Genomic DNA, 25,776 nt, shown 5'->3' with positions numbered 1-25,776 from the left:
GTGAAGGATACGCTGTATATTCGGCGAGGAGAAATCGAGATGACCCATCAATGCTATGAAACTGAACTATTTGTAATTCACATTGGCGTTTGTTTAGCGTTACACAAACATATGGTTTACCATGAGGTATCAAGAGTTTGAAATATAGCGGCCATTTAGTTCATGAAAGTGTCGATAAGAGGCACTTTACGCTGTTGGATGTCCCATTGTGGAACTGCGAAGGGTTAGAGGGCCCTAGAGTCTCGTGGAGAGCCCTCACCATCTCTTTGAAGACAGTTAACAACATGATTAAACCTCGCAATGTCTTCTCTGCTCCATTCACGTAGCAGACAGGCTGTTGATTCTTTGGGAAAGTACATGGCGGAAAACGTGTTTAGTGCTAAAACCTCAGTAAGTGGAGTGCCACCCCTCTCGTTATTTTACGTGTATACAGAGGTGTGCAACGTCACTGAAAACAAACATGGCGGCCAAGTGTCGTCTGCTCCTCACAGACGCTGACCTCTAGTTCCGGGTTGTTTGATGCAATGTGTCAGAGTTTAGGTCATGCCTGGGGGTCAACTGTGTGGCCGGTTTTGTTGACACCGTCATTGTCCCATCTTCAGGCGTAGCCGAATAAATGGCAGCTGAGAAATCGGAATTGCAAAAAACGATAGGTGACTGTTTTTCCGTATTTAATTCGACTGACGCATCTGTATACATTACAAAGGAGTGCCTATTTAAAGACCTTTCTCAATGTCTTATATTCATGGAATTTAATACATTTGAAGAAAGGTAGAATATCGTATCTTTTTAGCTGCTGCTGTAGGTGATGGTGATAGTGGTCTATCAGCAATTTTTCCTGCTCCATGGAGGATATAACCATAATATAGTTCTACCTGAGGGATACGAGTGAGTGAATGCGGTTTCACTCCAACTATACATTTCAGCCGTGTAAATAATCTCGATCGGACAACCCGCTGGTCGATTGTATGATCAACACTTCACGTCATTGGGGCTGTGACACACTCAAACAGGTCACACATTAGCCAATGAGACACCCAATCGCCATACATTCGGCGACCAAAGGGTACCCAGTCTCAATATAGTCGGCGACCATTGGTAACCAAATCTTAATATTGTCGGAGAACATTGGATACCCAATCTCATTATAGTCGGAGACCATTGGATACCCAATCTCAATATAGTCGGCGACCATTTGATACCCAATCTCATTATAGTCGAGATGACTAATCCCAATATAGTCGGAGACCATGAAAAAAACAATCCCAGCATAGTCCGCTACCATTGGACACGTAATCTCAATATATTTGGAGACCAATGGATACCAAATCTCTATATAGTCAGAGACTATGGGATACCAAATCCCCATATAGTTGGCGACCATACGATACCTTATTCCAATATAGTCGGCGACCATGGGATACCTAATCCCAAAATAGTCGGCGACCATGGGATACCCAATCCCCAAATGGGCGGCGACCATTGGACACCTAATCCCAATATAGTCGCCGACCATGGGATACCCAATGCAAATAAAGTCAGCGATCATGGAAAACCCAATAGTGGGCGACCAAAGGATACATAATCCCCACACTATCGGCGACCATGGTCAGGACAAGTTCATGAGTGAGTGAATGAGGGTTTGGTCAGTTTCGGCTATTTTACTGCAATAATTTGGTGACGGACATGAAGTATTTGCTTCAAGTGACTTTATATTTATGGTCAGGAATCTATGATAGTAGATTCGAATATCAGAAACGTCCTGATAATGATACTTGATTTGTCCATACCATGTTCGTCCTGAGGTCGTTGACATTTCCTCCCAAATTCCGCAGATACCCGGTGATTAAACCGAAATGATGTTCAATCCACTCACTCACTCATATATGGACTCATCTAGCCCGCTCTAGCCTCTATACAATAACTTGGGACCTATCCTACCGGAAAGCCACACAGTAAAGGCGTGGATAAACAGAGGCGTGATGATGTGATCCTCTGTGTGATCAAACCAACAGTTGCGCTTATTGCAGAGCAAATCTTTAACCTGGAACCAAAACCAACCTAACAAGGGCTAATTATAAAACTGATCTTTTCAACTTCCCCCTTTGTCGTTCTTAAGTACTAATCCCATGTTTTATATAACATTGTATATATACAATATAACATATATCGGTGTATACGTACAATATAACACAAGTAATGGTTCATTTGGCTCGCTGTTTTGTAAAGTCCGTCATCTTACTTACCTGGAGATCTGATCACTTGTTCTACTGACCTTTAACCTTTAAGGTAATCATCGAGATGTACAGACAGGGCGTGTGCTACCCCGAACGTTTCCATGGTTACATGAGATGAAGTATGTAAGGAATTATAATAGACCCTGTCCTAACCATGTCCCTTCATCACTGAGAAACATTCGGAATAGGTCGGCAGATTCCGACAAAAACATGCTAATGAGAGTAATTTTTCGGAATTAGGTGTTGGGTGATATGATGCTTGGAAAGTTGTGTTACCTCTTCTCTCAGTGGTAACTCTCTGACTGGTGTACGGGTAGTCACAGATTGATGTACGGTTGTCATAGATTGATGTCACAGATTGATGTACAGGTAGTCACAGATTGATATGCAGTTGTCACCGATTGATGTCACCGATTGATGTACAGGTAGTCACATATTGATGTACAGTTGTCACCGATTGATGTACGGGTACTCACAGTTGTCACAGATTGATGTACAGGTAGTCACAGATTGATGTACAGGTAGTCACAGATTGATGTACAGGTAGTCACAGATTGATATGCAGTTGTCACCGATTGATGTCACCGATTGATGTACAAGTAGTCACATATTGATGTACAGTTGTCACCGATTGATGTACAGGTACTCACAGTTGTCACAGATTGATGTACAGGTAGTCACAGATTGATGTACAGGTAGTCACAGATTGATATGCAGTTGACACCGATTGATCTTCAGGTAGTCACAGATTGATGTACAGGTAGTCACAGATTGATGTCACCGATTGATGTTCAGGTAGTCACAGATTGATGTACAGGAAGTCACCGATTGATGTACATGTAGTCACCGATTGATGTACATGTAGTCAAAGATTGATGTACAGGTAGTCACAGATTGATGTACAGGTAGTCACAGATTGATGTACAGGTAGTCACAGATTGATGTCACAGATTGATGTACGGGAACTCACAGATTGATGTCATCGATTGATGTACAAGTAATCACAGATTGCTGACAGTTGTCACCGATTGATGTACAGGTACTCACAGTTGTCACAGATTGATGTACAGGTAGTCACAGATTGATGTACAGGTAGTCACTGATTGATGTACAGGTAGTCACAGATTGATGTACAGGTAGTCACAGATTGATGTTACCGATTGATGTACAGGTAGTCACAGATTAATGTTCAGGTAGTCACAGATTGATGTACAAGTGGCCACAGATTGATATGTGGTTGTCACAGATTGATGTACAGGTGGTCACAGATTGATGTCACCGATTGATGTACAGTTGTCACAGATTGATGTACGGGTACTCACAGATTGATGTCACCGATTGATGTTCAGGTAGTCACAGATTGATGTACAGGTAGTCACAGATTGATGTACGGGTACTCACATATTGATGTCATCGATTGATGTACAAGTAGTCACAGATTGCTGACAGTTGTCACCGATTGATGTACGGGTACTCACAGATTGATGTCACCGATTGATGTTCAGGTAGTCACAGATTGATGTACAGGTAGTCACAGATTGATGTACGGGTACTCACATATTGATGTCATCGATTGATGTACAAGTAGTCACAGATTGCTGACAGTTGTCACCGATTGATGTACAGGTAGTCACCGATTGATGTACAGGTAGTCACAGATTGATGTACAGGTAGTCACAGATTGATGTACAGGTAGTTACAGATTGATGTTACCGATTGATGTACAAGTAGTCACAGATTAATGTTCAGGTAGTCACAGATTGATATACAGTTGTCACCGATTGATGTACGGGTACTCACAGTTGTCACAGATTGATGTACAGGTAGTCACAGATTGATGTACTGGTAGTCACAGATGGATATAAAGTTGTCACCGATTGATGTCACCGATTGATGTACAAGTAGTCACGGATTGATGTACATGTAGTCAAAGATTGATGTACAGGTAGTCACAGATTGATGTACAGGTAGTCACAGATTGATGTTCAGGTAGTCACAGATTGATGTTCAAGTGGCCACAGATTGATGTACAGGTACTCACAGATTGATGTACAGGTAGTCACAGATTGATGTCACAGATTGATGTACGAGTACTCATATATTGATGTCATCGATTGATGTACAAGTAATCACAGATTGCTGACAGTTGTCACCGATTGATGTAAGGGTACTCACAGTTGTCACAGATTGATGTACATGTAGTCACAGATTGATGTACAGGTAGTCACAGATTGATGTTCAGGTAGTCACAGATTGATGTACAAGTGGTCACAGATTGATGTACAGGTAGTCACAGATTGATGTACAGGTAGTCACAGATTGATGTACAGGTAGTCACAGATTGATGTTACCGATTGATGTGCAAGCAGTCACCGATTGATGTACAGGTAGTCACAGATTGATGTACAGGTAGTCACAGATTGATGTTACCGATTGATGTACAGGTAGTCACAGATTGATGTACAGTTGTCACCGATTGATGTACGGGTACTCACAGATTGATGTACAGGTAGTCACAGATTGATGTTCAGGTAATCACAGATTGATGTCACCGATTGATGTACAAGTAGTCACAGATTGATGTACAGGTAGTCACAGATTGATGTACAGGTAGTCACAGATTGATGTACAGGTAGTCACAGATTGATGTACAGGTAGTCACAGATTGATGTTCAGGTAATCACAGATTGATGTCACCGATTGATGTACAGGTAGTCACAGATTGATGTACAGGTAGTCACAGGTTGATGTACAGGTAGTCACAGATTGTTGTTCAGGTAATCACAGATTGATGTCACCGATTGATGTACAAGTAGTCACAGATTGATGTACAGTTGTCACCGATTGATGTACGGGTACTCACAGTTGTCACAGATTGATGTACAGGTAGTCACAGATTAATGTTCAGGTAGTCACAGATTGATGTACAAGTGGCCACAGATTGATATGTAGTTGTCACAGATTGATGTACAGGTGGTCACAGATTGATGTCACAGATTGATGTACGGGTACTCACATATTGATGTCATCGATTGATGTACAAGTAATCACAGATTGCTGACAGTTGTCACCGATTGATGTACGGGTACTCACAGTTGTCATAGATTGATGTACAGGTAGTCACAGATTGATGTACGAGTACTCACATATTGATGTCATCGATTGATGTACAAGTAGTCACAGATTGCTGACAGTTGTCACCGATTGATGTACGGGTACTCACAGTTGTCACAGATTGATGTACAGGTAGTCACAGATTGATGTACAGGTAGTCACCGATTGATGTACGGGTACTCACAGTTGTCACCGATTGATGTCATCGATTGATGTACAAGTAGTCACAGATTGCTGACAGTTGTCACCGATTGATGTACGGGTACTCACAGTTGTCACAGATTGATGTACAGGTAGTCACAGATTGATGTACGAGTACTCACATATTGATGTCATCGATTGATGTACAAGTAGTCACAGATTGCTGACAGTTGTCACCGATTGATGTACAGGTACTCACAGTTGTCACAGATTGATGTACAGGTAGTCACAGATTGATGTACAGGTAGTCACAGATTGATGTTCAGGTAGTCACAGATTGATGTACAAGTGGTCACAGATTGATGTACAGGTAGTCACAGATTGATGAACAGGTAGTCACAGATTGATGTACAGGTAGTCACAGATTGATGTCACCGATTGATGTACAAGTAGTCACAGATTGATGTACAGTTGTCACCGATTGATGTACAGGTACTCACAGTTGTCACAGATTGATGTACAGGTAGTCACAGATTAATGTTCAGGTAGTCACAGATTGATGTACAAGTGGCCACAGATTGATATGTAGTTGTCACAGATTGATGTACAGGTGGTCACAGATTGATGTCACCGATTGATGTACAGTTGTCACAGATTAATGTACAGGTAGTCACGGATTGATGTACAAGTGGCCACAGATTGATATGTAGTTGTCACAGATTGATGTCACCGATTGATGTACAAGTAGTCAGGGATTGATATACAGTTGTCACCGATTGATGTACAAGTAGTCAGGGAATGATATACAGTTGTCACCGATTGATGTACGGGTACTCACAGTTGTCACAGATTGATGTACAGGTAGTCACAGATTGATGTACAGGTAGTCACAGATTGATGTACAGGTAGTCACAGATTGATATGCATTTGACACCGATTGATGTTCAGGTAATCACAGATTGATGTCACCGATTGATGTACAAGTAGTCACAGATTGATATACAGTTGTCACCGATTGATGTACGGGTACTCACAGTTGTCACAGATTGATGTACAGGTAGTCACAGATTGATGTACAGGTAGTCACAGATTGATGTACAGGTAGTCACAGATTGATATGCAGTTGACACCGATTGATGTTCAGGTAGTCACAGATTGATGTACCGGTAGTCACAGATTGATGTACAGGTACTCACAGATTGATGTACAGGTGGTCACAGATTGATGTACAGGTAGTCACAGATTGATGTACAGGTAGTCACAGATTGATGTACAGGTAGTCACAGATTGATGTACAAGTAGTCACAGTTGGATATGCAGTTGTCACCGATTGATGTACAGGTAGTCACAGATTGATGTCACCGATTGATGTACAGGTAGTCACAGATTGATATACAGGTAGTCACAGATTGATGTCACCGATTGATGTACAGGAAGTCACAGATTGTTGTACAGGTAGTCACAGATTGATGTACCGGTAGTCACAGATTGATGTACAGGTACTCACAGATTGATGTACAGGTGGTCACAGATTGATGTACAGGTAGTCACAGATTGATGTACAGGTAGTCACAGATTGATGTACAGGTAGTCACAGATTGATGTACAAGTAGTCACAGTTGGATATGCAGTTGTCACCGATTGATGTACAGGTAGTCACAGATTGATGTCACCGATTGATGTACAGGTAGTCACAGATTGATGTACGGGTACTCATAGTTGCCACAGATTGATGTACAGGTAGTCACAGATTGAGGTACGCATACTCAAAGTTGTCACAGATTGATGTACAGGTAGTCACAGATTGATGTGCAGTTGTCACAGATTGATGTACAGGTGGTCAAAGATTGATGTACAGGTGGTCGCAGATTGATGTACGGGTAGTCACAGATTGATGTACAGGTAGTCACAGATTTATGTACAGGTAGTCACAGATTGATGAACAGGTAGTCACAGTTGCCACAAATGGATGTACAGGTAGTCACAGATTCATGTACAAGTAGTAAGAGATTGATGTACAGGTAGTCACAGATTGATGTACAGGTAGTCACAGATTGATGTACAGGTAGTCACAGATTGATGTACAGGTAGTCACAAATTGATGTACGGGTACTAACAGTTGCCACATGCACCTGTCTTGTCACCACAACACGCGCGCCCGTCATGTCACTACAACACGTACACCAGTCACGTCACTACAACACGTTCAGCAGTCATATCAATACATGTACATCAGTCGTGTCACAACAACACGTGCACCTGTCATGTCACTGCAACACGTTCACCTGTCACGTCACTACAACCCGTACACCAGTCACGTCACTACAACACGTGCACCTGTCATGTCACTGCAACATGTTCACCAGTCACGTCACTACAACACGTACACCAGTCATATCAATACATGTACATCAGTCGTGTCACCACAACACGTGCACCTGTCATGTCACCACAACACGTGCACCTGTCATGTCATCACAACACGTGCACCTGTCATGTCACCACAACACGTGCGCCCGACATGTCACTGCAACACGTACACCTCTCATGTCACTGCAACACGTGCGCCCGTCATGTCACTGCAACACGTGCACCTGTCATGTCACTGAAACACGTTCACCTGTCACGTCACTACAACCCGTACACCAGTCACGTCACTACAACACGTGCACCTGTCATGTCACTGCAACATGTTCACCAGTCATGTCACTACAACACGTACACCAGTCATATCAATACATGTACATCAGTCGTGTCAGCACAACACGTGCACCTGTCATGTCACCACAACACGTGCACCTGTCATGTCATCACAACACGTGCACCTGTCATGTCACCACAACACGTGCGCCCGACATGTCACTGCAACACGTACACCTCTCATGTCACTGCAACACGTGCGCCCGTCATGTCACTGCAACACGTGCACCTGTCATGTCACTACAACACGTACACCAGTCACGTCACTACAACACGTACACCAGTCACGTCACTACAACACGTTCACCAATCATATCAATACAACATGTACGTCAGTCATGTCACCACAACACGTGCACCTGTCATGTCATCACAACACGTGCACCAATCATGTCACTACAACACCTACACCTCTCATGTCACTGCAACACGTACACCAGTCACGTCACTACAACACATACACCAGTCACGTCACTGCAACACGTACACCAGTCATGTCACCACAACACGTACACCTGTCATGTCACCACAACCTGTTCACCTGTCATGTCTCTACAACACGTGCACCTATCATGTCACTACAACACCTACACCTCTCATGTCACTGCAACACGTACACCAGTCACGTCACTACAACACATACACCAGTCACGTCACTACAACACGTACACCAGTCATGTCACCACAACACGTACACCAGTCATGTCACCACAACACGTACACCTGTCATGTCACCACAACACGTACACCAGTCACGTCACTACAACATGTACATCAGTCATGTCACCACAACACGTACACCTGTCATGTCACCACAACCTGTTCACCTGTCATGTCTCTACAACACGTACACCAGTCACGTCACTACAACACGTACACCAGTCACGTCACTACAACATGTACATCAGTCATGTCACTGCAACACGTACACCAGTCACGTCACTACAACACATACACCTGTCATGTCACCACAACACGTACACCAGTCACGTCACTACAACACGTACACCAGTCACGTCACTACAACACGTACACCTGTCATGTCACTACAACATGTACATCAGTCATGTCACTGCAACACGTACACCAGTCATGTCACCACAACCTGTTCACCTGTCACGTCACTACAACACGTACACCAGTCACGTCACTACAACACGTACACCAGTCACGTCACTACAACATTTACATCAGTCATGTCACTGCAACACGTACACCTGTCATGTCACCACAACACGTACACCTGTCATGTCATCACAACCTGTTCACCTGTCATGTCACTACAACACGTTCACCAGTCACGTCACTACAACACGTACACCAGTCACGTCACTACAACACGTACACCAGTCACGTCACTACAACATGTACATCAGTCATGTCACTGCAACACATACACCTGTCATGTCACAACAACACGTACACCTGTCATGTCACTGCAACACGTGCACCTCTCATGTCACTGCAACACGTGCCACGTCATGTCACCACAACACGTGCACCTGTCATGTCACTGCAACACGTGCACCTGTCTACTCACTACAACAGGTACACCTGTCATGTCACTGCAACACGCACACCCGTCATGTCACCACAACACGTACACCTGTCATGTCACTGCAACACGTGCACCTATCATGTCACTGCAACACGTACACCTCTCATGTCACTGCAACACGTACACCTGTCATGTCACCACAACACGTACACCTGTCATGTCACTGCAACACGCACACCTGTCATGTCAGCACAACACCTGCACCTGTCATGTCACTACAACACGTGCACCTGTCATGTCACTGCAACACGTACACCTCTCATGTCACTGCAACACGTGCACCTGTCAACTCACTACAACACGCACACCAGTCATGTCACTACAACACGTGCACCCGTCATGCCACTGCAACACGTACACCTGTCATGTCACTACAACACGTGCACCTGTCATGTCACTACAACACGTGCACCCGTCATGCCACTGCAACACGTACACCTGTCATGTCATTACAACACGCACACCAGTCATGTCACTACAACACGTGCACCCGTCATGCCACTGCAACACGTACACCTGTCATGTCACTACAACACGTGCACCTGTCATGTCACAACACCACCTACACCTCTCATGTCACTGCAACACGTGCGCCCGTCATGCCACTGCAACACGTATACCTGTCATGTCACTACAACACGTGCACCCGTCATGCCACTGCAACACGTACACCAGTCATGTCACTGCAACACGTACACCTGACATGGCACTACAACAAATACATGTCACACCTACGAGTCGTTGCAATGTTCTGTCGTCACGTCTACCTGTCGTTGCAATGCCGTGAAATAACTGCAATAATGTTAAAAGCGGCGTTAAACCCAACTCACTCACTCACTCTAACGGTAGTTGAAATGTACGATGTGTAAGAGTGGTTACAGTGATGACAGTTGCAGTGTGTGACACAGTGTGTGAAATTGATAATTTGTGATAAGTGGTGTTTTGGTTTTAACAGTGGTACTGCAGTGTTCAGCAGCTGTTGCAGTGTCTAGCAGGTTCCGGAATGTGTGACGGCATTGTGTAGCAGCCGGTGAAATGTTGCAATATGTGTCAGTAACAGAGATGATACTTGTTCAGTGGCTTCGTGCGTATGATTTCGATAAAGGTCGATGAAGACAGACCTGAAGATGTCAATGATAAAGTGAGTGAGTGAGTGAGTATGGTTTTACGCCGCTTTTAGCAATATTCCAGCAATATCACGGCGGGGGACACCAGAAATGGGCTTCACACATTGTACCCATGTCGGGAATCGAACCCGGGTCCTCGGCGTGACGAGCGAACGTAAAGGACACCACTAGGCTACCCGACCGCCCCGTCAATGATAAAGCTGAAGATCCATGACAGGAAGATAAAAGAGCGAAGATCATTCTTATTCTGATCACCAGCCTGAATGATGCAGGCTGTCTTCCACTGCACACAAAATCGACCCAAAATCACACGTTGATACGAAAGCTAGCATATGGTCGCGTATGCCTGTCTGAGGGAAGTAAATGCCACAGTCTGTGTCACCGAGTACAAACTCTATACATCACACTGCATTTGACACTGTGTTGTGAGCGGCATATCACTCGTGTCTCTGGTAGACGGCGTCTCGGGGGATGACAACAGGGATTAGAGGACACCCCACCCCCATCCCCTTTCATCACCCTGATTCACAATACCCGTATCCCGAATGAAAGCGCGTTGAGGGCCCGTTTGTTCTGAACCTGTCGGGGGGTAATTAAAAACACGCTTTCTTAAGGGCAGACGTCACAAGTATGTGCAAGAATAATCTTTGCTTTTCGGGGTTTTTTTTGGTTTGACTTTCCATTGCGACTGTTACGCAAAACCATAGAATATCCATTTCTGGGTTGGGATTTCTGCATCGTCATATCTGCGTTACTCTTCGCTTCTTGATGACATTCCAACAACGCCTGTCTAAAGCGTCGAAAGTATTACAGTATAAATATCTAGACGGTAGGATCGCAGGTGGTTCTAATAGCATATTTACTTCGGCCATACCGTGATTCTGCTCATGCTACAGACACACCTGCATAGCCAGTGCTGCAGCCGTTTTCACGCAGAATATTTTACGTTCGCACTGAAGCGTTACCAGGACGGGAATTCACCAATTTACACTGGAAGTATATAGTGGTCGCCAACGTAACGTTCTGACAGGGGTACCTCGTTAATCCGGACACCGCTATTCCGGAAAACTGACCTTCCGGACGATCATGTGTATGCAACCTTACAATATTTGTTCATCGATTGATACAACTAATAAACATATTGTTTGAAGAGACCGAGCTGTGGCTATCAATAGGAATTTGGGTATTTTGTATGGAGATACATATTTTTTCAGCTGCAGGTGGAAAACCAGATATTTTTTAATTACAACTATGAGCTTATATATATATATATATATAAAATGAGGAATGAGGACTCAATTTCAGACTCAAGGATCTTGGGATATCATGTAATGGTATAGAGAAATCATGTGATGGTATATTTTTTAATTACAACTATGAGCTTATATATATATATATATATATATATATATATATATATATAAAATGAGGAATGAGGACTCAATTTCAGACTCAAGGATCTGGGGATATCATGTAATGGTATAGAGAAATCATGTGATGGTATAGGGATATCATGTGATGGTAAAGGGATATTATGTGATGGTATAGGGATATCATGTAATGGTATAGAGATATCATGTGATGGTATAGGGATATCATATGATGGTATATGGAAATCATGTGATGGTATAGGGGTATCATGTGATGGTATAGAGCAATCATGTGATGGTATAGGGATATCTTGTAATGGTATAGAGATATCATGTGATGGTATAGGGATATCATGTGATGGTATAGGGATATCATGTAATGGTATAGGGATATCATGTGATGGTATAGGGATACCATGTGATGGTATAGGGATATCATGTGATGGTATAGAGATATCATGTGATGGTATAGGGAAATCATGTGATGGTATAGAGATATCATGTGATTGTATAGAGATATCTTGTGATTGTATAGGGATATCATGTGATGTAAAGGGATATCATGTGATGGTATAGGGATATCATGTGATGGCAAAGGGATACCATGTGATGGTAAAGGGATATCATGTGATGGTATAGGGATACCATGTGAATGTATAGGGATATCATGTGATGGCAAAGGGATACCATGTGATAGTAAAGGGATATCATGTAATGGTATAGGGATATCATGTGATGGTATAGGGATATCATGTAATGGTATAGGGATATCATGTGATTGTATAGAGATATCTTGTGATTGTATAGGGATATCATGTGATGTAAAGGGATATCATGTGATGGTATAGGGATATCATGTAATGGCATAGGAATATCATGTGATTGTATAGAGATATCCGGTGATGGTATAGGGATATCATGTGATGGTATAGGGATATCATGTAATGGTATAGGGATATCATGTGATGGTATAAAGATATCATGTGATGGTATAGGGATATCATGTGATGTTATAGGGATATCATGTGATGGTTTAGGGATATCATGTGATGGTATAGGGATATCATGTGATGGTATAGGGATATCATGTAATGGTATAGGGATATCATGTGATGGTATAGTGATATCCTGTGATGGTATAGGGGTATGATGTGATGGTATAGGGATATCTTGTGATGGTATAGTGGTATCATGTGATGGTATAGGGGTATCTTGTGACGGTATGGGGATATCATCTGATGGTATAGAGATATCATGTGATGGTATAGGGATATCCTGTGATGGTATAGGGATATCATGTAATGGTATAGAGATATCATGTGATGGTATAGGGATATCCTGTGATGGTATAGGGGTATCATGTGATGGTACTGGGATATCTTGTGATGGTATAGTGATATCATGTGATGGTATAGGGGTATCTTGTGATGGTATGGGGATATCATGTGATGGTATAGAGATATCATGTGATGGTATAGGGATATCATGTGATGGTATATCTTGATCTCTAACGGAACTGCTTTAGTCTTGTGTAGGAATTTGACCGCATTCGCTGATTTTAATCATGTACACCACGAAAGGTTGCGGTTGACTTTAGTGATTATTCTTCCATAGTTATTTTCAAAATGGACTTTGGGAATTATTTTGGCACATGTCATGAAAACGTCAAAGGTCAATGGTCAAGGTCGTCTTTGACAGTTACTGTTGCTCGTTTTCAGAAACTTGGTAAAGGTTAGATTTTTAAGTCCAAAGTCTGGAAGTAATGTTTTGGACTGGGAGTACCTTGAGGTATTTTAAGACTTAATGAAGTGGTGAAGGGACCACTTTTGTTTTTAACAGGTACTTACAAACAACTATAGTTATTTACTATATCACAGTAAATGGTATTGTAATATCATGGGTGTCTTAATCCTACTCGTTATGTCGGAGTGAAGCATCCTTGGAAATAACGCCATGGAAATAGTCATTACAAGCTCTGTCAGAGTGATGGATTCTCGCATATCACGTGATTTGATATAAAGGTGTACTTTTAAGTGAATGAAGAATTGTTGGATATCATGTCCGACGTCTGTAACCTTCTCAGCTATGGCGATGAAAAGGTTTGTTTATTTGTTGTATATCGTCACAAACAATATTACAGCTATATGACGTCTGTAAATATTGGAGTCTGGACCAGACAATCCAAAGACTGACATCATGAGCATCGATCTACGCAACTGGGATACTATGACATGCATCAACCAAGTCAGCGAGGCTGGCCACCCTATCCCGTTAGTCATCTCTTAAGACAAAATTGGGTTGCTGAAGAGCAATTCTGACCCTGATCTTTGCGTGTCGCGACTAAACTGATTTTTGGATGTCATGAAGTGTGATATTTCCCTCCCAGATACGTAAGTGTGTAAGGGTCTGTCCCACGGGGCTCGTACATTCCGATTGGGATATTCCTTACAGGACTTAATGTCATTTTAAGAATGAGTGAGTTGGGTTTAATGCCGCTTTTAACAGTAGTCCAGTTATATCACGGCGTGTCAGCTTAATGTGGGAAGAAAGCCTAAAGTGATGCAGGTCTCAGACGTTTACCACTTAAAACGTGAAACCCACGAGCACGGGTATTGTGCTGACAAACCTAAAAATATAATCGGGGCGATCCGGGACTCGAACCCACAATCATAGGTTTCTGACGTGCCCAAGGGACGCAACTCTGCACAGCGAATCGCGGGGCCTTAGACAACTGGGCCACCCGTGCCCCTCATTTTAAGAAAATAACATAAAGAAAATGTAGAAAATTTTCGGAAAGAGCACTCTTTATTTATTGTTCTGATAACACAACATTATTTGTGGCGTAATGAGGTGGTTTGTGAAATGCATATTAACGTCTCATTCATTATTTCATGTATATAGCGACGTGCATGCCCGTATGTGGAGCTGCTTGTGCTTGTCCGGTTAATAGTGTTAGCCCACTGAGATACCGTGCCGCTGTTTAACATGGATACCCCACTCAGACACAGTATACTGACTCCGAGCCGACCAGTCGTTGTTTCATTCCCTTAATGCCTAGCGCCAGGCAGGGTAACAACAATTACCACCCTTTAACGTCATTTGGTATGACGCGACGGGGATCAAACCATCGACCTTCAGCTCCTCGGGCAGATTCTTGATCAACTAGACCACGGATCCGAGACATCATGAACAAAGGATGAACGTCGTAGGGTGACTACATATTTTGTTAAAAGACCAATTATCTTGAGAATCAAAAACAATCAATTGTTCATCTGAACAGTCACCAACAGCTGTACCAATAATCGACACGTCTTCTCTGTTTCAGGTATTTTAAGGACAGGGGTGTCTGGCTTCACCAACAACTTTGTGGAGATCGACCTGAGGTACGGCATCGTGAAAGGCTACAGCCCCTATATCACCTTTGTACAGACACCGACGCCGACCCGAGACCGCACATGCGCAGCGCAAGCCGTCATCCGGATGGACTTCTCCGGGCCCTACAAGGGGGCAAAGTTCTTGCTGGACTACGGCGAGTCCCCCCGCCTCTGGACACTGGACGTGTCGGACTCCCCCACCGGAGACGGGTTCGGGGGGGACAACGGTACCAGCAGTAACAACGCCGAGGCGCAGATACATAACCGTCAGCTGCGCGTGTACGGCAACAGCCTTCCTGGTTACATGGAGGCTTCCATAAATGGAGGAAACCTGTTAAAAGTTGTGGACAATTTTGTGAAAAAAGGTGCCAAAGTATCCGTGGATATTAGCGACGAGAGGATTGAGTGGGTTCAGGGCCGAAAACGGGATTATATGGAGTCCCGACACTTGTTTACCCTTAGCGGCCAGAAGACGGAGTTCGGACCCGTGGAGTCCAACGTTTACGTCGGCTTCAACAGAGTTGTGAGGGGCAAGTACCGCTCCGGAAGTGGATTGTGCCGGGTCACCATTTCGCTGTATCAGCCAGGTAGGTTCCGTGTCGTTGGTAGAGAATGGGTGATTGAATGTTGTAGAGTTCGGCGTCAGGAAATATTACAGACAGACGCAGCAATCCTTGATTGCGTCTCTCACACATGGGACGTACTGTTCCAGATTTGTCATAAGTTCCCAGTACAATGGGAGGTAAAGCCTGGCAGGTGGACGGTCAGTGTTTGCCAAGTGTTCTGACGACCAAAGTCTCCAGTATGTGTGGACATATTCCGACTTACACACTTATTCGGACAAACGAACACGTTCCCTGTTTTCCTGAATTCTACACACATTTTCTGACATTAGTGTGAGTGAGTGAGTGAGTATGGTTTTACGCCGCTTTTAGCAATACTCCAGCAATATCACGGCGGGGGACACAAGAAATGGGCTTCACACATTGTACCCATGTCGGGAATCGAACCCGGGTCTCCGGCGTGACGAGCGAACGCTTTAACCACTAGGCTACCCGACCGCTCCTGACATTAGTGTGAACATATCCCTGACTTGAAAACACATATTCTCTGACACCAGTGCGAATTGATTCCGCCGTTAGAACATACAATTTGTGACACGAACATGTACATATTCACTAACCCCCGTGAAGATCCGAGGTAGAATAGGTCTTCAGCAACCCATGCATGCCGTAAAAGGCGACTAAAGGGATCGGGTGGTCAGGCTTGCTGACTTGGTTGATGCATGTCATCGTATCCCAACTGTGGATCGCTGCTGATGATGTCAATCACTGGATTGTCTGGTCCAGACTCGATTATTTACAGACCGCAGTCATATAGCTGTAATATTGTTGAGTGAGGCTTGAAACAGCAAACAAACAAACTAACTAACATATTCACTGACATTTTTGTGTACATATTTTGTGACATTAGTGTGAAGATATGCCCTCATATCACATATTCCCTGACATTAATGTCAGCATGCTCTCTGACGGCAATGTGTTCATATGCTGACGTATGCGTTGCTAGGCTATGACGACGTTGCTTCGTTACAAATGTCGAAGCGAAGGGCTATTTTGTTCGAGGGCATTAATTCAACTTTCATATTGAATTCCTTTTCATGATCTGAACAGTTCATCTTATTCATACTGTTCAAATGAATTCATGATACAAGCTCGTGAGATGAGCTCGAAAGAAAAAGCTCCATCAATCTAACTTCGTTTTTAAGTTTCCGTGGTTTTACGTAGAATGCTGATTAACTTGTTCCCAGCCAACCCGAAATCTCGTGGAAGTGGCGTTAATTCTGCTAATACTCCTGTCTGCCAACAGGCCATGTTGGCAACAGATCTCACAGGAGTTTTTATGGATCTCAATTCGTTTTTCACCCGTGTTGAGTTCACAGTAACTGTATGGGGGAAACGGGAGCTGGGATCTTACGTCGTCTGCCCCCGTCGGCAGCAGTTGGCCCGACTGACAGAGGTGTGGGTTTAACATTCATTTCCCCGACTGCTAGGAGTAGATTCATTGTTGATGGCATCGAGTCAAGCAGGGGTCACCAGGTACTCCCGACCCGTCAGAAACAGCACTCACAGGCACACCCCCATGACGTGTTCGCGACGTAGAAGTTATAACCAAGCAGAACAGAACGCACATCCATAATATTTAATTTTCATTTGACATACAGATTTGTATAACAGACATATACATTTTTCGCTAAAATTTACGTCGGCCGTAGAGGCAGAATGAGGCTAAACCATTATTCTTGTATTCGTGTCGTAATTCAAGGGAGACAACTCGGTTGGTACTTGGTGGTTTTCCTCCAATCGACTCTTCCTTTACTGAATGGATGGTAATTGGTGTAGGTAGTGAGATTCAGAACTCCAATATATAAATAATAATGTTACAATTTTCGATATCATTTCACATATTCGTTTGTTTAATTAGCGTGGTATAATCCCTTGTCACAAAGGAAACGAATGCTTCACGCGTTATTCGGACCTAAAGTTTGAAGTGAATTAGTGTGAATGACTTGTACTAATATTGTGGCATATTCGTATAGAGTTATCAAAAATGAAATAAAAAATTGATATCATACGATGTATTAATTCCTGAATCAAGAACTATTATGTTGTAGCAGTATATATCTTATCGTACACTCGTCCTCGATTATGAATTGTATTAATTCTCCGTTTAGTTATGATGATTATTAGAGTAGTCATATAATACCCTGGATACAGGAGGATGGGTAAAGTCGGGATATTGAGAATATGCATAGTACCCTTTTTGTGGTACAAAGCGATTCTTTGTTAATTGACGCCGTGGGCTGGGATTTTATCGAAAACAATAAGTTGTCCTCGAAAATTCGTGAAAAAAATAGAGGTATTCACAGCCTTCTTTTTTTTCTATTCTAAGAAAATATGACTTTCAAAGAATAGATTTAGAGCCTCAATTTTTGGGAGAGTTAAAACAAACAAATTTTGAAATTAAGTTTCCAGAGACGACGATGTTGTCCAGTGTTCCAGCACGCAGCTGCCCTCATATAGGAATACGGAACTTTCCCCACCGCACCCCCTTTCATTTTAGATAAAACCACAAATACCTGAATCGACACATTCGTACAGGGTTTTTTCTAACATGTACACAAATTTGGTAGAGCTGTACTCGAGTCGGCCACCCGGCTTGCCTCATTTACACCTAATGACGTGACGTGTTAATATTTACGACCTATCGCCGTGGACAAATACGCAATATTCGGCTGTGTTTGAATGATTATAAATAATAAAATGTCTTTCTTTCACATTACATCTGAAACGACTCTGTTTTACCAATTAGCGAAAGCTGGTAAACGTCCCTTCTCCTCTAACAGACTAGCAGTTGGCCGCACACCGTGTCAGGAACACACGTGCTGCGAGGGGAGATTTGAACTCACATAAACAGGTTTTTGAAGCCAGTGCCAGAGTCGATTTTCTAGACTAAACTCAGCATCAAGCGACATGTTTGATAAAAGAGCGATCGGATGTGAATTGCACGGATGATATGCATCTTCCAACACATGGGGTCTCATCTCCGCTTAAACAGATAACGATAAAGTCTATTTGTGCTTGTAATTTCAACAAACTTAACTCCAAAATTCAAAATTTGTTTGTTTTAATTTTGCATATATCAGCATGTGACTAAGATCTTATGTCAATAATACACGTGCACGCGTTGACACAAAAGTGCAATATTCTCGTGAGATATAAACGTTTAGCTAATCGGCCCAAATAGATTCACTGAGCATTTTCTTCACACCTGGGGTATCACATAAATTTGTTTAAAATATTTCAAAATAATTAGTTTTACAATAAATGATGCATTATACACATATCATCGTTAATATACCCGTGACGATCCGGGTTAGAATAGGTCTTCAGCAACCCATACTTGCCGTAAAATGGTTTTAAATCTAAATATCTGATCATTAAGGTCCCTACGAAAATACAAAAGAAATAGAAATATATTTCCACTCCGTTCATAACAATATGAGAGAGTGAGTTGTGTTTTACGCAGCTATTAGCAATAGTCCAGCAATATCACGGCGGACACCAGAAATGGGCTTCACATATTGTACCCATGTGGGGAATCGAACCCTGGTCTTCGGCGTGACGAGCGAACGCTTTTACCATTAGGCTACCATACTGCCCCCATAACACTGAACATATTACCAGGTGATTCGAGGAGATAAATATGTTATTAAAAATATTTTGTATCAATACCTCACACCGAAGGTCCGGGTTCGATTCCCACATGGATACATTGTGTGAAGCTCATCTGTGATGTCCCCCTTTGTGATATTGGTGGAATATTGCTTTGAGCGACGTAAAACAACGATGTATTATGATTGTCTATATCCCCCCCTCGAGGTATTATGATGGTTTATATCCCCCCCCCCCCCCCTCGAGGTATTATGATGGTTTATATCTCCCTTCGAGGTATTATGATGGTTTATATCTCCCCTCGAGGTATTATGATGGTTTATAACTCCCCCTCGAGGTATTATGATGCTTTATATCTCCTGTCGATGTATTATGTTGGTTTTTATCTCTCCTCGACGTATTATGATGGTTTATATCTCCCCTCGATCTATTATGTTGGTTTATATCTCCCCTCGATGTATTATGATGGTGCATATCTCCCCCGAGGTATTATGATGGTGCATATCTCCCCTCGATGTATTATGATGGTTTGTATCTTCCCTCGAGGTATTATGATGGTTTATATCTCCCCTCGAGGTATTATGATGGTACATATGTCCCCCGAGGTATTATGATGGTGCATATCTCCCCTCGATGTATTATGATGCATTATATCTCCCCTCGAGGTATTATGATGGTTTTTATCTCTCCTCGATGTATTATGATGGTTTACATCTCCCCTGGGGTTATTATGATGGTTTATATCCCCCCCTCGAGGTATAATGATGGTTTATATCTCCCTTCGAGGTATTATGATGTTTTGTAACTCCCCCTCAAGGTATTATGATGCTTTTTATCTCCTGTCGATGTATTATGTTTCCTTTTATCTCCCCTCGACGTAATATGATGGTTTATATCTTCCCTCGATCTATTATGTTGGTTTATATCTCCCCTCGATGTATTATGATGCTTTATATCCCCCCTCGAGGTATAATGATGGTTTATATCTCCCTTCGAGGTAGTATGATGGTTTGTAACTCCCCCTCGAGGTATTATGATGCTTTATATCTCCTGTCGATTTATTATGTTTCCTTTTATCTCCCCTCGACGTAATATGATGGTTTATATCTTCCCTCGATCTATTATGTTTGTTAATATCTCCCCTCGATGTATTATGATGCTTTATATCTCCCCTCGAGATATGATGATGGTGCATATCTCCCCTCGATGTATTATGATGGTTTGTATCTTCCCTCGATGTATTATGATGGTTTACATCTCCCCTTGGGGTATTATGATGCATTATATCTCCCCTCGAGGTATTATGATGGTTTTTATCTCTCCCCGATGTATTATGATGGTTTACATCTCCCCTCGGGGTATTATGATGGTCTGTATCTCCCCTCGATGGATTATGATGGTTTAAATCTCTCCTCGATGTATTATGATGGGTTATATCTCCCCTCGATGTATTTTGATGGTTTATATCTCCCCTCGAGGTAATATGATGGTTTATGTATCCCCTCGATGTATTATGATGGTTTATATCTCCCCGCGATGTATTATGAAAGTTAATATCTCCCCTCGAGGTATTATGATAGTTTATATCTCCCCTCAATGTATTATGATAGTTCATATCTCCCCTCGATGTATTTTGATGGTTTATATCTCCCCGCGATGTATTATGATAGTTTATATCTCCCCTCGATGTATTATGATGGTATATATCTTCCCTCGAGGTATTATGATGGTTTATATCTCCCCTCGAGGTATTAGGATAGTTTATATCTCCCGCCCATGTATTTTGATGGTTTATATCTCCCCTTCGAAGTGAATACAAGAATTCTGACACTCGTTTCGTAAAATCAGCATGACACACATGCTCGTATAATAATCTCTATGTATAACCCATATCTACATATCAAGCTATTTCCCGTCATTCTACCCTGATATATCTCCCATCCATGTACTAGAACGGTTTCATATAACCCGGCCTTATACTTTCATGTCCCCTACAACGACTGTCGTGAAGTGATGTAAAGGTTACATAGCTGAGCTGGAGGGCGACTACACCTGGCGGGTTTAATTACCGCCTCGGCCTGCTCTCACGGCGGTGTGATATTTGTACCTGCAGTGTGACCTGTGGTAACGACTGTCTTATCACTGCCTTCTAGACGCCGTCAATCCACCTACCACAACTCCATGCCACACACACGCTCAGGGACAGATTCCTAAGCCCAGTTTATTCCCTATTACGTATGTGTTAACACCTCTAATGCTGGTGTTGTAATGTTTGCAAGAAACAAGCACGCCCTTCGTTTTGTGTCCTCTCGCCCTGTGTTTAGTCTGGGGCTAAAAGGTTTTTGTGATTACACATTGAAGCTACTGGGAAGAGCCGTGAAGTCCATACACAACCGCAACGTGGTTCTCACATGGCGGCAGGAGATTGCCGTCCATTGTCACAAGCTCTGATAGCTTGGGCGGGGCCAATCATTGTTCGGACGAGACTGCAGTGTGCACATCTTGATAAACGACTTCTCCCTTATAATCGCGAACCACCTGCTATGTGCGTTTATGCCATGGTGCATCGTGCACACAGACAGCTCATTGTCTTGATGACATATCTATAACTAACGAGATGAATTGTTTAGAGGTGGCTAACGTCTTGAGTGCATGGGTGGCTCATACGCCCGCTATTAACACCAAGGAGGGATGAAGATGCGACTCTGGTGCTTGTTTTCCAACGCTTCCAACGTGTTGAATAAACACTGCCTATATCTACCGCATGTGTGTTGAATGTATTTGCGGGACTGTAGTGAACAACATTAGCCAATCTGCCGATAGGAAACGCGCCATACCATTCCATTTTGTTATCGGTCACACACTTTTTGTTATTTCTTAAACAATTTAAGCAGTAAGTGCCCATATTTACTGAACAGTGCAGCCAGCACACTAGTCTGCACTGTGACTGCATGGAGTGTCTGCATTTAATTTCATCAAAAGCAATATAGATAATAAAAATAGGCAAGTCTTGATAGCTGTATTCCACACCAGGGTTAGAAAAACATTCTTTCTGTATTCCTCGTCAAGCTTAGAAAAAAAGCATTATCAGAAAAGAGCAATGTATTGTGCATTCTCAGAAGAGAGTGAGTGAGTGAGTGAGTGAGTGAGTTGGGTTTAACAGATACATAAGTGTGTTAAGGACTGTGCCACGGGGCTCGACATTCCGATTAGAATATTCCTTAAAGGACTTAATGTCATTTTAAGAGTGAGTGAGTTGGATTTAATGCCGCTTTTAACAGTATTCCAGTTATATCACGGCGTGTCAGCTTAATGTGGGAGAAAAGCCCGAAGTGATGCAGGTCTCAGATGTTTACGTTTACCACTTCGGTGAAACCCACGAGCAACTCTGCACAGCGAATCGCGGCGTCTCAGACGACTGGGCCCCCCCTTGCCTCCCCCTTGCCCCCCTTCTCAGAAGAGAGAAATATACCGTGTAATAAAATATTTTATAAACTGTATGCCAGTCTACTATATCTCAACAACCCACAGCCGAACTAGTGTAAAAAAAGTTTCAAACAAGGACAATATTTTGCCTGCGAGGCAATACCTAATGTAATGAAACCTAAAATAAATATAAATTCAAAGTTCACACTGTACATATACATATTGAAGAATCGTATATATTTTGCACAAGATTTCAATATGTTTTTTAATTATTATTATAGTGAGTAAGTGAGTTAAAGTTCAACGTCGCGTCGGCAATATGTACACTATTTTAAGTTGGAAGGATGAATTATACATTTAATGAATTGTTCAAATATGGGTAATATATCTAATATGCGCAAAATGCCAAAAGAAAGAACGCCATGTTTCTTAGTGCGTGTCGTATATCCTTAACTGATGTAAAGACAGCGTCGCTGCACGACGTTAGAGATGGCCCACTGACGTCAATGCTGCCGCTTCCCTGCTATCGTGACTACACAGGTCAGGTTGAGAAAGTTCAACGATCTTGAAACCTCCAATGTGTCTGTTACACACGCGACAGGCTGGTGGTTGGGTACTTGCGCCGGTTCCGCACGTGTAAGCCACGTTTTGACGTCACTAACGCCCCGATGCTGCTTGTATCCGTGTTCTCAATCAGAAAACCTGGCTTTACCTATGCAGATGCTCGCGCTAATAAACTGCATGGGGCGCCCTTGACATTGCCGATTTTGTTGATCTACGCTTGCATCCGGGCTAGACGGAGTCTGTGTTGTCACAGTAACTTGATTGCACGTAGGGCACGTGCAAATGTCACGAGATCAGACATGCGAGAGGTGCACCCGGTCAATCGGTGCTACGATATCGTACTTGCTTACCTCGGAGTATCCCCTTTGCAGACATATTGATATTAATGAGCTGGTTGAATAAAGTATGGAGGAAGGTATCAAGCGATGCGTATTTCTTCTACTCCAATAGAATAAATATTAATGTTCCAACACTACGTTGCGTCTCTGGATGTTATTGTAAGACAAAACGCTATTCCACAGGTGATACTAAAGTCGATGTTGGTGTTATATACACGAGATCATTACAATAGGAATTGATTTGTTTCATGCGTTTGCACACAGCCGGTAGGTACGTGAACCGTACAAAACGCTACCAACACCTGCGCGACGTCTTCACCGACAACGCCAGAGGCAGTGATTTTCCTCTGTAATTTAGGAACTGCACATATTGTGAGAATGACAGCATGGGACATTTTACTACCGCTTCTAAAGAGAATGAAAACGGCCACCTTTTCACAATGAGGCAACAGTTCAACATCGGTTCACAGCAAAGCAAAGTTGGAAGTTCATGATATTGTTTGTTTCTATGCAACAAGAACAACGTTTGACGTCCATGATGTTGTTTGCTATGCAGCACGGAAAATGGCGTCCACGATGTTGTTTGCTGTACAACACGGACACTGTTTGACTATACAACACGGATAATGTTTGAAGTCCACAATGTTGTTTGCTATACAACATGGACAATGTTTGACGTCCATGATGTTGTTTTTCTTTATAACACGGACAGTGACGTCCACAGTGTTGTTTGCTATACAACATGCACAATGGCGTCCATGACGTTGTTTTGCTGTACAACACGGACAATGTTTGACGTCCATGATGTTGTTTGCTATACAACACGGACAATGTTTGACGTCCACGATGTTGTTTGCTATACAACAAGGACAATGGCGTCCACGATGTTGTTTTGCTGTACAACACGGCCCCTGCTTGACGTCCATGATGTTGTTTGCTATACAATGTTTGAAGTCCACGATGTTGTTTTGCTATACAACATGGACAATGTTTGACGTCCATGATGTTGTTTGCTATACAACACGGACAATGTTTGACGTCCACGATGTTCTTTTTCTTTATAACACGGACAATGTTTGACGTCCACAATGTTGTTTGCTATACAACATGGACAATGTTTGACGTCCATGATGTTGTTTTTCTTTATAACACGGACAGTGACGTCCACAGTGTTGTTTGCTATACAACATGCACAATGGCGTCCACGACGTTGTTTTGCTGTACAACACGGACAATGTTTGACGTCCATGATGTTGTTTGCTATACAACACGGACAATGTTTGACGTCCACGATGTTGTTTGCTATACAACAAGGACAATGGCGTCCACGATGTTGTTTTGCTGTACAACACGGCCCCTGCTTGACGTCCATGATGTTGTTTGCTATACAATGTTTGAAGTCCACGATGTTGTTTTGCTATACAACATGGACAATGTTTGACGTCCATGATGTTGTTTGCTATACAACACGGACAATGTTTGACGTCCACGATGTTCTTTTTCTTTATAACACGGACAATGTTAGACGTCCACAATGTTGTTTGCTATACAACACGGACAATGTTTGACGTCCATGATGTTGTTTTGCTATA

The 25,776-nt window shown here is 42.7% G+C and overlaps 1 protein-coding gene across 2 annotated transcripts in view; it reads left to right on the top strand.

The window, feature by feature from the left end:
• LOC124140557 (signal peptide, CUB and EGF-like domain-containing protein 1) overlaps positions 1-25,776 on the top strand; it is a 145,096-nt gene that overhangs the window by 39,471 nt on the left and 79,849 nt on the right. For both annotated transcript variants that reach the window (XM_046508191.2, XM_048386115.1), the window contains exon 2: positions 15,573-16,208. In XM_046508191.2, the coding sequence (XP_046364147.2) occupies positions 15,573-16,208 (636 nt within the window). The remainder of the gene's footprint in view (positions 1-15,572; positions 16,209-25,776) is intronic.

This window comes from Haliotis rufescens, unplaced genomic scaffold (assembly GCF_023055435.1).
Source record: "Haliotis rufescens isolate VD_foot unplaced genomic scaffold, xgHalRufe1.0.p SCAF_6, whole genome shotgun sequence".
Taxonomy (NCBI): domain Eukaryota; kingdom Metazoa; phylum Mollusca; class Gastropoda; order Lepetellida; family Haliotidae; genus Haliotis; species Haliotis rufescens.
The sequence above is the reverse complement of the archived record's forward strand: the minus strand, read 5'-3'. Positions and strand labels throughout refer to the sequence as shown.